Below are 16,125 nucleotides of genomic sequence, written 5' to 3' on the forward strand. Positions count from 1 at the left end.
ATGTGGCAAGCGATGAGGCAGTGAATTGGCTAAATTCTCTGGACATTAAATTATAAGTTAATTACCATCCATGGATCCTTTGTCCAATTGTTGTTCTATCTATTTTAAGTGTATATTATATATATAGTTTCTCTGTACCCTCTACACGCCATACGAAATAAATAAAAACCACAGGCACTTCAAGTTTCAACTCAATCACTCGAGTTGGTCAAAGTTTTGTCGGATTCAAAATGGCGGCCAAAGTATCTCGCAGTTTCACACGGTCGAGCCATAACCTCCAATTCATTGACAAGTGTGACCAAAAATATTTAATAACCCACTGGTCCTAAACAGAAGGCTTCCACTAACATATTTTTTAGAAAGAGTGTGAGCGATTACTGGCACCACAAGAAACGACTGTCAATATTATTGCATGAGTCTTCAGCGACCTCAGGCTGTCACCAGGTCTTATGAATACATCAGCAAATGCGGCAGTGGTACATGTGCAGGGTACAAGACAACCTGTTCTATACTAGCCTTGAACTGTACCTACAACCTTTCAATTTTCTACAGGGATTGAAATTTATACTAGAGGAAACTATTTCCTCTGAGGGAATATAAGCAATGAAAATATACACATTTTAGAAGAGCATTGGGCACTCTCGACAGCCTCAGGATTTACCTGTTTAGGTAAAGAAGATAATCATAATTAGAAATTACTCCATTCTGCCACTGGAGTGTCATCATCTCCTGTTCCGTATTTTCTAGGCGTAGAGCTGACTGACTGAGCAGACTGTGGTAGAGTGTATCTCGATCTGCTGGAGACTTCAGAGACAGGAACAGATGAGTTACATGACTGCTGTTATCACAATAAACTTCCAAGCCCTAAAATAGAGAAATCATAATTAAAATAATTTTTTATCTAATAACATTTTGTTGTGTAAGAGAAAGGCAAATATAGAAAAAAAAAAATTTTTCAGGCACAGCAGCTTAAAAGGGATACTTTGGAAATACTGATAATCTTTCTCTTACTTGCGGCAGATAAACTTTATCCCTCATTTCTGTTCAGAGGAGTTGTAACTTATTCCAAAGTATCAGGCAATCATTGCAGGCAGAAATTTGCATTATCAACCCTTTTATCTGTCCAACACTCATGTACTCTTTTCAAATTGTTCCTATTAATGTAATCCCTGTGAAATTCCTCGACACAGACATATTCATAAAATCGTACTTGAAGGAAATCCTTCAGTTACCAGCCGATCTCCCAGATGGCATGATATACTGTCAGAGAAAATTTAAGAGACTTGGTCTATTCTGTACACAATGGGAGGCATTCCTACAGCAAATAAATGGTCTGCGGATTCTGAAAATATATTGGAACCCTTACATACTCAGTACAAGAAACCTAGAAGAAGAAAGTAAAACTTGCCTAACAAGATTCAATCTATTATCTGATGACAACCTGGTGAATCCCAAAGTTAGTTTTCTAAACTCTCAGAAGATCAGGGAGATAATAAGAGACCTGGAATTTAAGAAGTGGTGCGATCTCCCTCACAAAGGTAAAGGAGTTATCCTTTTTAAAGAACATCCAGCTTCCAATAAATGGGTCAGCCACGACAAAGGTTTATCGCACAGCAAATTGAGAGACGCCCTGAAGATGACGGGGAATGTAGCAGCAGTTCGTGCTGTGCCCGGTAGGTCCATGGACAGTAATCGTTGCGGGCGATGCCTCAACGACATTGAAACACTTGCACACGTCCTTGGTACCTGCCAGCACAGTGAAACTCTGCGCATCGCTAAACATCATCAAATAAGAACTACCATCACCCAGGGCCTCAGAAGAACCGGATTCACCGTCCATTAAGAGATTCATGGCTTGGTGGAGAATGGAAGCACTCGAAGGATTGATATAATTGCTTACAAAGACAACAATGTAGGATATATAATCGATCCAACGGTCCACTTCAAATCCTTCGCGAGTCAGCCTGAAGATATTGATTGTGAAAAGAAAATATACAAGCTCACAGTTCCTTTTTACAAAGAAGAATACTAGCTAAAAAAGATGGAAGTCATGAGCCTGCTAATCAGGAGTAGGGGCACGATACCTAGAAAATTTGTTGAGTTTTGCAAGGCATTCCACCTGTCAAAATCCTTGAGTACTGATATTGGACTTTTTGCTTTGAAATCATCAATAACACTCAATAGACTTCTATGTATTTTTCTCTGTTACACAATATCAGTTGGTATTAAGTATACTTTGTCTTTTTAGGCAAATTGAGGAAGTGTTACTAAGTAAATAAATATGTATGAATTCATCTTGCCAACACTGGTATACCATTTTTAAAAGAACAATAAATTGAAAGTTTGCAAAGCTTCTCTCATTAATTTGGATAAAATGATAAAACATACTACAGTTTCCTATTAGTTCACCAGATGCCTTGATGTATATGTTTAGGAAGAAACTGGAGTACTTGGAATCACTTATCCAACAGTTTAATGCTTGTAGAGTCCAAGAAAGATCTAAGAATGACTACATTAATACAGTCCAAGAGCCCAAGAATGACAGAGAAACGTGTCTTTCAGAGCTAGGTATCTGCAGTCAGTCAAAACTTCAGCCAAGAATTAACATCATAATGATCGATACGAAAAATAGAATTGGATTTATTATTGATCCTACTGTACGCTTTGAATATAATAAAGATTAGCCGATGACAGTTGATCGAGAAAAGGAGATCTTCATAAGCCAACATCAAACTACTTTACGACTTGTACAATGTCTCTTGATTTATTAGTTTATTATAATATTGTACAATGTCGACGATGTAATGGTTACAGGGCTGCTGGTAAGGTGTAAAGGCACCATTCCAAAAATATTCTCTGACATTTCGGCCTGAAAAACGGGTAGGAAGTTGCCTTACTGGCTCTGAAAGGCTCCCTTCACCTATTGCAGTCACTAATACATTCCTTATTAATCCTTTCCCCTCAAATACTTTTCCTAGACCTACTCAACTAGTAAGTATTTTTGTCAGTTTTCGTATAATGATGTATTACAAAGCACTTAGTAACATATTTCAATTTAAAAAAAAATATAGGTTGAAAATGCAAAAATAATGGACATAAAGACATAAAAAGCATCAATAAGGATTCATCATTAAATTTTTATTTACATATTTTCATCAGTATTTCTGGAGAGAATGATACTGTTCGAAGCACAGTCCTGGGTGAATTTCTGGTTGCTTCTCACATGTTTTTAAGAAGTGAACCATCTCTCACTTCCCAACAGCAACTTTCCTACTCTGCAGACCTTGCAAATCCTACGTTTTTCTTGGGGGATGGGGATAAAGCATATGTAGCTTGAAATTCAGTCACACTTTTGTCATGTGAAGTGAAAGGCCTGCCTCTTTTCTGGTTCTGAGTGTTTCAGATGTTCTCTACAAGTTATATAATTAAGTTCTTCATGAACTGCAGATGGAACATTAGTGTTACGTACTGAATGCATGATTCGAAGCAGTGTATCGATTCATTCAAGTGTCCGAGTGAATCGATTCACAGGAATGACGAGCACACGATTCAGCTTACTCCCAGCGGACAGTGCTGAGTGGCACACTCACTGGACGTTTACGGGGAGCTGAGCTTCCGCTGCAGCGAAACAGTGAATCATGGCACATCGAAAGAATCGTGAACGACCGTGGCTCAGTGGGACACAAGATTCACATGGCTCCTTATCGGCTCACTGAACACTGGCGGAGAGCCGAGCTTCCGCTGCAGCAAGACATACAGTGAGCCATAGCACACCCGAAAGAATCGTGAATTAGCACGGCTCAGTGAGACACAAGATACACACGGCTCCTTATCGGCTCACTGGACACTGGTGGAGAATCGAGCTTCCGCTGCAGCGAGACATACAGTGAGCCATGGTATACTGAAAGAATTGTATGCTATAATGGACTCCCGAGCTCAGCTCATTTGAAAATAATACCCATTTGCATTCACTGTCCTCTTCGTACAGGGAGGTTTAAATAATAGATGGATTTGTTTGCAGTGTTAAAAAGGTAGTCAAAACATAATTCTGAAGTAGCTAGTAAGTACTGTAGGTAGGCTATTAGGTTATACTATTTATCAGTTTAATGAATCTTATTACGAGGGAACAAATACATGTGTTACACTCGGATTCGGTTGAAATTTGGTAGGAATATTCGTGGGAGGCAGTAGAATGCTAAGGTGAAAACTGCATGTGCCCAACGCAAGTTTAAATGCCAAAATTGAACAAATAGATAGTCGTAAAATTAGAAGTGCCGCGGGAGTATCGGGGTGTGGCGGAGAGATAGGGAGGAGCGAAGCAGCGGACATGAACCAACCGGGCTGCGCCAGCAGCCAGGCAGCGTATAATTGGCGCGTTCCCCGTAACTTCCCGATCAGATGTGCAAAACGTAAATATGAAAACAGCACATGAAACAAGTGTACAAAGGACGATGGTTGAACAACGATGCCAATAAGGTTTGAAAAATTACGAGTAACAAGATCTTGAGCGTGAATTTTTGGTTGACTAACCTGATATAATTAGCACAAATCGACCTTAAAATAATTGGTGGTAGTGCAACACGTTCATTTGTTTTACTTTACTATTCCATAGGCCTACAGTCTTGATAACTTATCAACTTGTAACACCTTTCCAATTAATTAAACAAAATACTGGTAATGATGCTGGTAATAATAATAATAATAATAATAATAATAATAATAATAATAATAATAATAATAATAATAACCTGAAATTAAGAGGTGGAATAAAATCTCAAAACAATATCTTCATTACTGGTGAGATAGTGAGTCTTCTAGAGGTTATGTTCACTCTCTCAATCAAAGGAACAAGAATATTCATAACTCTCACTTTACTAAAACAAAACCTTCTTTAAATTGTTGGTCATATTACATTTCAACAGGATTTTCCACCTCTACTGTGTGCACAGAAAGCATTCTGTGAATGAAATGCAACATATTCGGCAAAATAATTATCCTCCATCTTGCTGCAACATAAGTGAGTCACTTAAGTAGGTAATATGAAATGAAACCTGGCAATTATGTATAAGTGCTATCTATGAATTCGGTCCATAGTGTAATATTTATACTGAATTTGTGTGTTTGACAGACTGAAAATCTTATAAGTTACATTTAAGTGAGTCGACACTGGAAAGTAAGGCTTCCTTAACAAATTTAGAAATGGCTTTGCCAGTTCAACTGATGAGTCCAAATGGCATACGCTGGGCAAAATGCTGCACATGCTCATGTCCTAATAACCCAAAATTACTGTAATATTTCAATATGCAGTTATGAAAGACTTGACTGTCATTGTACTTTCATGGGGAGTATAATATTGTAACGTATTGGCGGGGTAAATAAGCAAATAAATGAGTACAGCACCTGGTAGCGTCCTATTTCTAAGATTTATTAACTACGCACTGCAATTACAGATTTACACACACACACAGATGATAGCCGAGCTTACAACTTACACACGTACACGGTCATACACTTACAGACGTTTCGCGCTCTCTCTCTTTTAGTTTCTCTTATGTTCCGTCTACAATGACAATGTAGGTGGAGGGGGAGTGGTTGCAAGCAGAGGCGAGTAGGGGTCGGGAGGGCGTGGATTTCCTACATGACACGCCCCGATTCCCTGCTAGTACTTGCGGCTTGCTGCCTGACGCATCGCTCGCTAGTATCCCGCATTAGTTCCTCTTTAACCTTCTGCTGGTATGTGGTGCATGAGGTGAGTTTCTATTCCAAAAATTGTTTATTTCCTTTCGCGTTCTTTTTACGTCATATTGATACAGTTTTCAATCTATTTTTTCTTCTTCTTCTTTTTTGCATTTGACCACCTGATGACATACTGTTTTGTGAACTCATACTCGTCAAACTACGGCCTCAGCCACTCACATGTTCTTTTTACTTCTGAGATTTAGAAACTTAAAACCATCTGGCAACCTAACAACTAAGCTACCGCTGTATTTCAAGCAAGATTTATTTGATTCTTAAAGCCGACCAATTTTAACTTGGCTTATTGCCTATATTCTAATGAGGAACTATTTTTAACAAACATTAAATAACGAACAGCTGTTCTCTTTTACAATATAACAATACTGGACACTGTTACTAATTTTATTTACATGAGTGTTTTTACGTGATAGAACGTCTAAAATTTTAATACTATAGGAATGTCAATACCCCAAATGTTATTAGATGTATAAGCTGTTCAGACAGAAGTTTTTTAAAAGACGTCTTTTGTTATTTTACACACAATTGTAAGACAAAACATCACTAGGTAATAGATATCACAGAACTGTAAATACATAATTTTACCTTTATCGTAAATTTTACAAGAGGTATACTTGAGAGTTTTTATACATTCAAAATTTTGTATATATCAACGCTATTATGAATTGCCAATATGGTAGAAAGTTTATTTGTGTATTGACATGTATGTAATTTACTTGTGTATCTAACTTTAGGCTGATGATGGCATAAATATGCCAAAACCGGTCCCTAATATTTATGAATAAAATGTGACATTTCAGTGTATATCACATTTGAATTTGTATTGAACAGGTGGAAAATCATATACTTTCATCTCTTAATTGTAAATCTTTTTTCAATACGGACCAGTTATGAAGTTCTTAACATTAAACAAAGACATACAGTTACGAAGATATATAACTTCGAATTTTGACGCGCAATATATTGCACCGTAACCACAGCGGCACTTACCACTACACGCAATATATTGCTCCGTGACCTTCAAGGGGTTAAAGCGTCCTAGTTGCGGCCCACTGAATGCATTTTTTTTTTTTTTTTTTGGTGCAGTAGGCCTACAACTTAATTTTACTAAGCGTCAGGTACAGTAGACGCGTTATAACTCTGCTACTGAGCAGCCACCTTTCTAAGAATTCGAAGGCTCGCATGTTTTGTTGCCATTCCGCAGATTTGAGAAACGTTTTTGTAGAGGATAATAGAATGGCATTCTCCCTTCACTATTTCCCGAGACGTCGTTTTGGTTTCGGAGAAATATGGTTTCACTCCAGTTTTCTTCTTCAAACGGCGTCACCTAACCTAACCGTACGTATCATAAAAACGCATGTAGAGAAATTATAACCTCCTCGCTAAAAATTTATATGAGAATAGCTTTCCGAAATTTAACTACACGCGAGAAAATATAAACTATAATCTGAAATCAATGATGTACCCTGCCATACCTTGAGGTGTATCACATTCTTATTTACTATCAGTATAGGGTATAACATTAAAATTAAGAGATCGTTTACTTCAGCCTATATTTTTAACTAGTTAACAACTGCTATCAGTCATGTTATTTACACATTTATTACGAAAACGTGTTATCCTCTTTCATTTCTAATTTTCTTTAGAGAACAGTCCACGGGTATTACTAATCGACTCCAACAACGCCTTTGAATGTTGACAAGAGAGCTCGGAAATGCACATCGCGCGAAAACTATACCGCATCGAAGATGATCGATCGCATTAGGTGGCATACATACATACATAATCATTATAGACTGTTATGCCTTTCAGCGTTCAGTCTGCAAGCCTCTGAGAATTTACTAAACGTCGCCACAATCCTCGATTTGCAACTAGTGTTGTGGCCTCATTTAGTTCTATACCTCTTACCTTTAAATCGTTAGAAACCGAGTCTAGCCATCATCGTCTTGGTCTCCCTCTACCTCTCTTACCCTCCATAACAGAGTCCATTATTCTCCTAGGTAACCTATCCTCCTCCATTCGCCTCACATGACCACACCACCGAAGCCGGTTTATGCGTACAGCTTCATCCATCAAGTTCATTCCTAAATTAGCCTTTATCTCCTCATTCCGAGTACCCTCCTGCCATTGTTCCCACCTGTTTGTACCAACAATCATTCTTGCTACTTTCATGTCTGTTACTTCTAATGAATAAGATATCCTGAGTCCACCCAGCTTTCGCTCCCGTAAAGCAAAGTTGGTCTGAAAACAGACCGATGTAAAGATAGTTTCGTCTGGGAGCTGACTTCCTTCTTACAGAATACTGCTGATCGCAACTGCGAGCTCACTGCATTAGCTTTACTACACCTTGATTCAATCTCACTTACTATATTACCATCCTGGGAGAACACACAACCTAAATACTTGAAATTATCGACCTGTTCTAGCTTTGTATCACCAATCTGACATTCAATTCTGTTGAATTTCTTACCTACTGACATCAATTTAGTCTTTGAGAGGCTAATTTTCATACCATACTCATTGCACCTATTTTCAAGTTCCAAGATATTAGATTGCAGGCTTTCGGCACAGTCTGCCATTAAGACCAAGTCGTCAGCATAGGCCAAACTGCTTACTACATTTCCACCTAACTGAATCCCTCCCTGCCATTTTATACCTTTCAGCAGATGATCCATGTAAACTACGAACAGCAAAGGTGAAAGATTACAGCCTTGTCTAACTCCTGTAAGTACCCTGAACCAAGAACTCATTCTACCATCAATTCTCACTGAAGCCCAATTGTCAACATAAATGCCTTTGATTGATTTTAATAATCTACCTTTAATTCCATAGTCCCCCAGTATGGCGAACATCTTTTCCCTCGGTACCCTGTCATATGCTTTCTCTAGATCTATGAAACATAAACACAACTTCCTATTCCTCTCGTAGCATTTTTCAATTACCTGGTGCATACTGAAAATCTGATCCTGACAGCCTCTCTGTGGTCTGAAACCACACTGGTTTTCATCCAACTTCCTCTCAACGACTGATCGCACCCTCCCTTCCAAGATGCCAGTGAATACTTTGTCTGGTATACTAATCAATGAGATACCTCGATAGTTGTTGCAATCCTTCCTGTTCCCTTGCTTATAGATAGGTGCAATTACTGCTTTTGTCCAATCTGAAGGTACCTTACCAACACTATTAGGTGGCAAATGTTTCATTTTGTTATTGAAATAGCGTCACCTATCCTAACTTAACTGTACTACATGTATGATGAAAACATACTTCAAGCGCCAGTAGAGAAATTATAACCTTCTCGCCATAAGTTTACATGATAATAGCCTTTCCGTAATTTAACGGACGCGAGAAAATATAAACTGACCTCGTAATCAGTGACGCACTCTGCCATATCTTGAGGCTTGAGGTGTAGGCCTATCCCATTCTTACTTAATTGCGGTATTTAGCATTACAATTAAGCATCGTTTATTCAGCCTTTATCTTTAACGAGTTAACAACTGTTATCGGACACGTTATTTACGCATTTATTACGAAAACACGTTCTCCTCTTTCATTTTCTTTGCGGCAGAGCAGTCGACGGGTATTAATAATCGACTCCGATATTGTAAATCTTATGTTAATTTTAAGGACACTTCCTCTTAAGCATTACTTTGTCAATTTATATATTTTTCATCTAAACAGTGTTATGTGGCTGAAGATGTTGATAATATACGAAACATGTACCACTGGTGTCTGGTTGGCCATTTTTGTTCTGTACTTAACATCTCTTCATCACGTACTAAATGTACGTAACACGACCTAATAGGTTGAAAGTCGCTTTCGATTACAATGTGGTCGTGAAAATTCAATATTCATTGACTTGGCCCTCAACGGGCAACTTGAACGCACTCTACAGTGTGATGGTAGTAGTACCAGACCTGTAGCTTAGATCCTTTCCAACAGAACAAAGATAGCCTAGGCCACCATAGCTCAATTGGTAGAGCAACCGACGCGAAATCGGGAGGTTGTGGGTTCGGATCCCACTGGTGTCTGGTTGGCCATTTTTGTTCTGTACTTAACATCTCTTCATCACGTACTAAATGTACGTAACACGACCTAATAGGTTGAAAGTTGCTTTCGATTACAATGTGGTCGTGAAAATTCAATATTCAATGTTCAATAAATACTTAATTGTAAATTGCCTTCGAACGTCGACGAGAGAGCTCGCTAGTGGGCATAGCGAGAAAACGATACCGAAGATGATCGATCGCATGCAGTATAATGACTGGGTGCATAAATATCGGCAACAGAAAAAATCGTGCACGCATAATCGTTCGTAATAACCAAAGCGTCAGTGATAGGGCTCTCGCTGTAACCGAAGGATAATACACAGTTTAATATAGGAGTTTTGAAGGGACGGATACAACTTATCGTTATAACGGGGTTCTCGTTATATGCCGTACTCGCTATAGTGGACTTCTACTGTACTTTATATGTAAGCCTAAAAGTCGTGTTCAACATTTAATGACTTTTTACATTTAGAAATACTGCCTTCCAACGAAAATAGCCAGTGTAACTCAAATGCATTCATAGGTTTGTTAAAGAATAGTGTAGAATGTTTACATGTACAATTTATAGCTCTTTATAGCCTAGAAGTCATGTGTTCATTGCACACAATTGAGGTTATTGCATATTGGACCCCCCCCTTTACATTTTTGGCTGTAAAAGTGGGAGAAAAAAGGGGTCTAATATGCGAGTAAATATGGTAGTAAGTTCAGGAAGGCTGGTTTCAGAGAAAGCAGATCATGCACGGATCAAATCAACACCTTGAGGATTATTATTGAGCAATCCATGGAATAATGGTCTCCACTATATCTGGCTTTTGTTGACTTTGAAAGAGCCTTTGACAGAGTGCAGCGAGAAGCCATCAGGAAAACAATGCAGAGCTAAGGAATATCTTCAAAGATCATTAGTAATTTGAAGATGATGTACAGAGAATACACTTACCAAGTGAAACATGATGTCAACCTCTTAGAACCATTTAATATAGATTCTGGAGTAAGGCAGGGATGTCTGCTCTCACCACTGTTGATTTTGCTGACGTTAGACGGGGTCGTGAGAAAGGTGACAACATAAAAGGAGAGGTACACAATGGACTCTTAACTGATCGCCTGGAGGATTTGGATTTTGCGGACATCTGCCTTCTCATCCACACTTTTAAGGATATGAGTGAGAAGCTTAAGGAATTGGAAACCAAGATTAAAGAGCTTGGATTGAACAGCAAAAACAAGATGTATTTGCCGTGTGAAAGAAGAAGAGATTGAACAGGTGGAAAGCTTTTGTTACCTGGGAAGTATTGCTACCAAGAATAGAGGGGCGACAGAGGATGTTGTAAATAGGATCAAAAAGGCAAAAGGAGCCTTTGCTCAGCTGCAATCAGTGTGGAGATCTTGTGAAATGTCATTGAAGACAAAGCTTAGGACCTGTGACTCAAACGTGAAATCAGTTCTATTTTATGGGTTTGAGCATGAAAGGTAAGAGTAGAGATTACAAAAAGGGTCCAAAAACCTTCATCAATAAATGCTTGAAAACTATGAGTAGCCTGGCCAGGAGTTATGTCCAATGAAAAATGTTGGCAGCACACCCAACAATGGAAAGCTGAGGTAGGCTGGAATGGAACCCTCAAGGAGCAAGGCGGAGAGGCAGACCGAGGATGACATGGCGCAGGATCATCGAAACAGAGGTGACAGCCATTGGGTGCTCCTTGAATAACATCAAGAAGATGGCAACGAACAGGGTCAGATGGAGAGCTCTAACACGAGCCCTATGCTCCACACTGGAGTGAAAGGAATTCAGTCAGTCAAGTCAAAATTTCTGTTATTTCTGAGTGAATAAATTTGAAGGTTTCAGGACTCAAAGGCTTCTTTCTTATTTGTACAGTGCTTGATAAAACAGGAAATTATCCTTAATACATTTTATGTTTTTGAAAGAACTAGTGCTCTGCTCAACAGTTTGCCTTCAACAAATATAATTTGATTTCAGGTCATTTCAGTCAGGTACTCGTAGGTGAGTAAAACCCATTTCCCTCGATTTACATTTTTCCTCATATTAAGCCACTTTGTCGTCTTTTCTTGAAAAGTGTAAAAGAGTTTTTTTTACTGTATTCTCATCAGTATAAAATCTTCAGACACTGCATCTTTCTTAGTCTCAAAGCTCAGGAACATTTTCTGGTTTTCAAAAACACCAGATTATTGGAAATAATATTTACAAATCATCTGGTAAATGAGTCTGAATTGCTTTAAGAAGTACAAGTTGTTTACATGCTCCCTGGAAAGTACTGCATGTAGCACCCCCTTTACAGTATTGTTACTAACATTCATACAAAGTATCCTTCTCCACCCTGTATGCTAACTACAGTAGAACCTCGATTATACTTTCCCGGAAACTACATTTCCCCATATTATTTGTTCAAATGACGTAGTCCCGCGAGTATCCTAATTAAATCATGTTGTAAAAATCCCACATTATCAGTTCTTCGAAGAAACGATTTCCCAGATCAATCGTCCATAAATATCAGTCCCATCAACGCCAAATCCTCGGTCATGTGTTTTTCAAGAAACTGTATCTTACGAAAGGACGGCTACGGCATACTTACGGATCTTCGTGTTGACGTCCCGTCATTGTGGTAATTTGAAGAAGTACTGTACTGGAAAAGCGATCGGAGGTGACCTTGCATAAGGGATCATCTTAGTATTGCATTCGGGTAGTATTTTTTTACAGAATCTTCAGAAATAAAGCAGAGAGTGCTCACGACAATTGGAAGGAGACAGAGCACATTTTGACAGCTCTATTTGAAGACGGAACGAGTTTTGTCAAATGTTTGTACTTGCAAAACGTCTACATTATGTCCAGTGTTAGATGTTTATTTTATTACTTTTTTTGAGTGTGTCGCTGAACAGGTTTTCGGCATTTCCCTCAGGGCACTGTATAGTCACTAGGCTTTCAGGCCTACATGCCGAACCGGGGTGTGATTTGCTATACCCCAGCCCGAAGGGAGCAGTTTTCTGCGCTGTAACAAGAAAAGGGATAGCGTAGTACTGCTGAACCTTGAAATCGCGCTCTCTTTTCGTGGGAGAGAGCTGAAAGGATGACGCTACGCGTAGAAATGTACGTTGTCGGAGAGTGGGCTGACTTAAGGTGTGTTAACCCCTGAGAAATAAATGCCCTCTACTAATTCAACACCGCATTCACTGATGCCACTTTACTATAATTTACTAAAAAGAGGAAGAACACCTTCATCTGAAATAATTTTTGGAAATTTATGAGTCAGGTCTCATTCGAACCGATGTATTTAATGCTAATTGTTGATGCATATAAATGCAATACTTTAATGGTGGATCGGTAATGACGCTTGTCACATAGCAGTACGCAGAATAAAGATGACTGCTGAAATCTGACAACGTGTGGAAAAAAGTGGGAGATCTTGCGTGATGAACCATGACACGTGATTTTCTAAAAGGACGCTTTTGAGATTGTGAATGACCCACTGATCGCTTTAGGTCTATATGCGATCAATAGAAAGTAGAGGTCACAAGCTATAATTTGAGTGTTTTCATGTCGCTGAAAGATTCCGATTACCGGACCTTCAAATTCAGCAGGGGCATAATTTACCTCCCCCCTGATCATTTTGTCCGGAGGCTATAACTAGAGCCAGGACCTAGATACAGTATCTCATTGTCATTTGTGTAGCTGCAGTACTAACACGTTAGGAGTGAACTTGGATATCAGTTTATGAAGTGTTGTGTCATAGAAGAAAAACACATCAGTGCGATATAAAAGATCGCGAAATAAGCCATGTGGTACAAGAAAAAGTACAGTATTTATGAATAGAAGCCTTATCTCAACATTCTATATTTCACATGTCAACGACAGTCAGTTACGGCTCATGGTGCAATAATCAGTGAAAGGGCAAACACGTCAGATTGTTTAGAGGTAGCGAGACAGCTAATTATTTTCAGCAATTACTAATGACCGATCCAAAGCATTTTAAGAGTGAGTGACGTTCAATAAAATTAAATAACTGTTCCTGACAAATTTAGCGTTTGCATACTCCGTGGACACTCGTGGTGATAGACTGTGTGATTAAGGGGGAAATGAACAGTGATTTCTACAAACTTGCCACTATTTGCATTGATCTATTTAAAGTTATCAGTGTATCATGTCAGCAGTAGATCCCTTTTGAATGTACAGGTAGACTTCGTTATACGCGATAGATACGTTCCGCGGAATTGCCGCGGATAGCGAATTCGCGTAAATTGAGTGTCATTTTACATGTAAAATATATGGTTAGGTTTCCGTTGACTCACATATTAAGTTTAAAACAGCAGAGATTTTTAGTATTTTTACAAAATATAACCATTATTATGTTTATGAAATACATTTTAATGCAAACTTTATGCACTTAAAAGTTTAACACTGAAAAACACAATAATAAACTAAACTCTTCATACAAGTTCTTGGCCATAGCTTGAATAAGAGCTCCAGAGAGAGGCATGTGTTGTTGGTTGTGATGCTCACTCCAATCCATTCTTTCCATCGCTTCCGAGCGAGATTTGGTCACTCTAGTCACACTTAAGTTGGTAGATGATTGAGCAGTTTTTCGAATTAATTCCGCATTGTCACGGATAGTTCTCACAGTGAACTCACTAAGTCCCAACGCATGCTAAATGTCAACAATACGCTCACCTTTCTCACAGTGATCCAAAACTTCTAATTTTGTTTTTCACGAATGCGACTTTGGTACACGCTTCTTTTCTCCGACGGACACACTTCCTTTCCTTTTACCCGGCATTTTAAATACGAAACCTGTCAAGTGCAACTTCACAGCTCTACTGACCGGAACTGACGATTCACGCCTCGACAAATACGACAGAAGATGCGCGTAGAGGTGCGCTTGCCCCGTTTAACCTTGGCACGCGGCGTAGTGTACGTTACAGAGTTTGGCACGCATGTCTGTACCCACCTTAAGGGATTACAGCTTCCCCATACTGTTAACAGATGGCAGCACTAGACTTAAAACAAAAATTGCGTATATGCAAAATCGCGGATAACGAATCCGTGTATAATGGGGTTTACCTGTACATAAACAGTGTTTAATAACTGATTTCCCATTCTGCCTGTATGTTCGTGAGTGATTGTCGAACCTGAGATCTGGAGCATACAAGGATCGCACCTAAGTGCCTGCAGTCATTTCTACAGGGAGCGTCCAGAGACTCAACTAAGAAGACCACAGTTCGAGACATGGATTGTGGTAGTATGGAGAGGAACCAAGGACTATCAAAGAGAAGACTGCTCATCATGAAGGAGTAAAAACTTAAGATGTACCTCGAGATGACAGCAAACCATACCCAGCATTTGATAAGTACATATTTGAATATATTAAACCACGAAATTTGCATGTCAGTAGCAATTTTTATTTTGTAAATATTAAAATGTATAATTAATCATTTAAAATGTAGGGAACACCATACGCGTGTGACTGGGAAAGATTTATTATTTTAGTTAGGATTTTTAAGTGATTTAAGAATAATCATTGATATTTAGCAGGTTTATTTGCATGAATTATTATATAGATCCCCTTAAATTCGTAGTGTATATGAAGCACATATTTGGGAAGAATAGAGAGTTAGCTAAACTTATAATTTCTTCATAATGTTATTATCTGGTAAAGATTTTTATAGTAGTTTGAATATAAACTATACATTTGCTTCAAGGTGGTTCAGGTATTATAAATCCCGTATGATAATAGATGATCATTGAAGATGTCCCAAACCGAGGTATTTTGCGAATTATATAGATATGCGAGAAGAATTAAATAACCTGTAAGAATGGAGTCTTCTCTGTAAATTAATAGAACGGATTTGAGATGCGGTGGTATGATATGGAAGGGTGAAGCTGTAACATGTTGTGTTGTTGGAATGATAAAAGATAATAATAATTGTGGCTCTTGTGGTATATTGAACTGGGCTGAATATATAGCCAAATAATGAATAATAAGAAGTAATGGCTCTCAAATGAATGTGTACTTGACAATAAGCCGAGATGATATATAAAAAAAAAAGATAGAAAGAGAAAAAGAAAGAAAGAAAGAAAGAAAGAACGACAATTTCAATGTGTTTGTAGCCACAGAGCTGGTCACACAGCTGTTGTCATGATTAACAGTTTTATTGCGGGCGGACTTAGGGTCGGAGGAATGCTTGTCGTTTCCAGCAGGTTAATGTTTACTGGCGAGATCCTTTTCAATCACCAGAGCAGTTTCAATTCCATTCTAATGATACGTTATAAGTAATACGGATAATTTACCGATTTTGCAAAGGATAGATCCCTTCCCAT

The 16,125-nt window shown here is 38.5% G+C and overlaps 1 protein-coding gene across 3 annotated transcripts in view; it reads right to left on the reverse strand.

The window, feature by feature from the left end:
• The window catches only part of LOC136877277 (protein FAN), a 320,909-nt gene that overhangs the window by 235,376 nt on the left and 69,408 nt on the right, over positions 1 to 16,125 (reverse strand). For all 3 annotated transcript variants that reach the window (XM_067151194.2, XM_067151193.2, XM_067151192.2), the window contains one exon: positions 662 to 864. In XM_067151194.2, the coding sequence (XP_067007295.2) occupies positions 662 to 864 (203 nt within the window). The remainder of the gene's footprint in view (positions 1 to 661; positions 865 to 16,125) is intronic.

The sequence above is a fragment of the Anabrus simplex genome, chromosome 7 (genome assembly GCF_040414725.1).
Source record: "Anabrus simplex isolate iqAnaSimp1 chromosome 7, ASM4041472v1, whole genome shotgun sequence".
Taxonomy (NCBI): domain Eukaryota; kingdom Metazoa; phylum Arthropoda; class Insecta; order Orthoptera; family Tettigoniidae; genus Anabrus; species Anabrus simplex.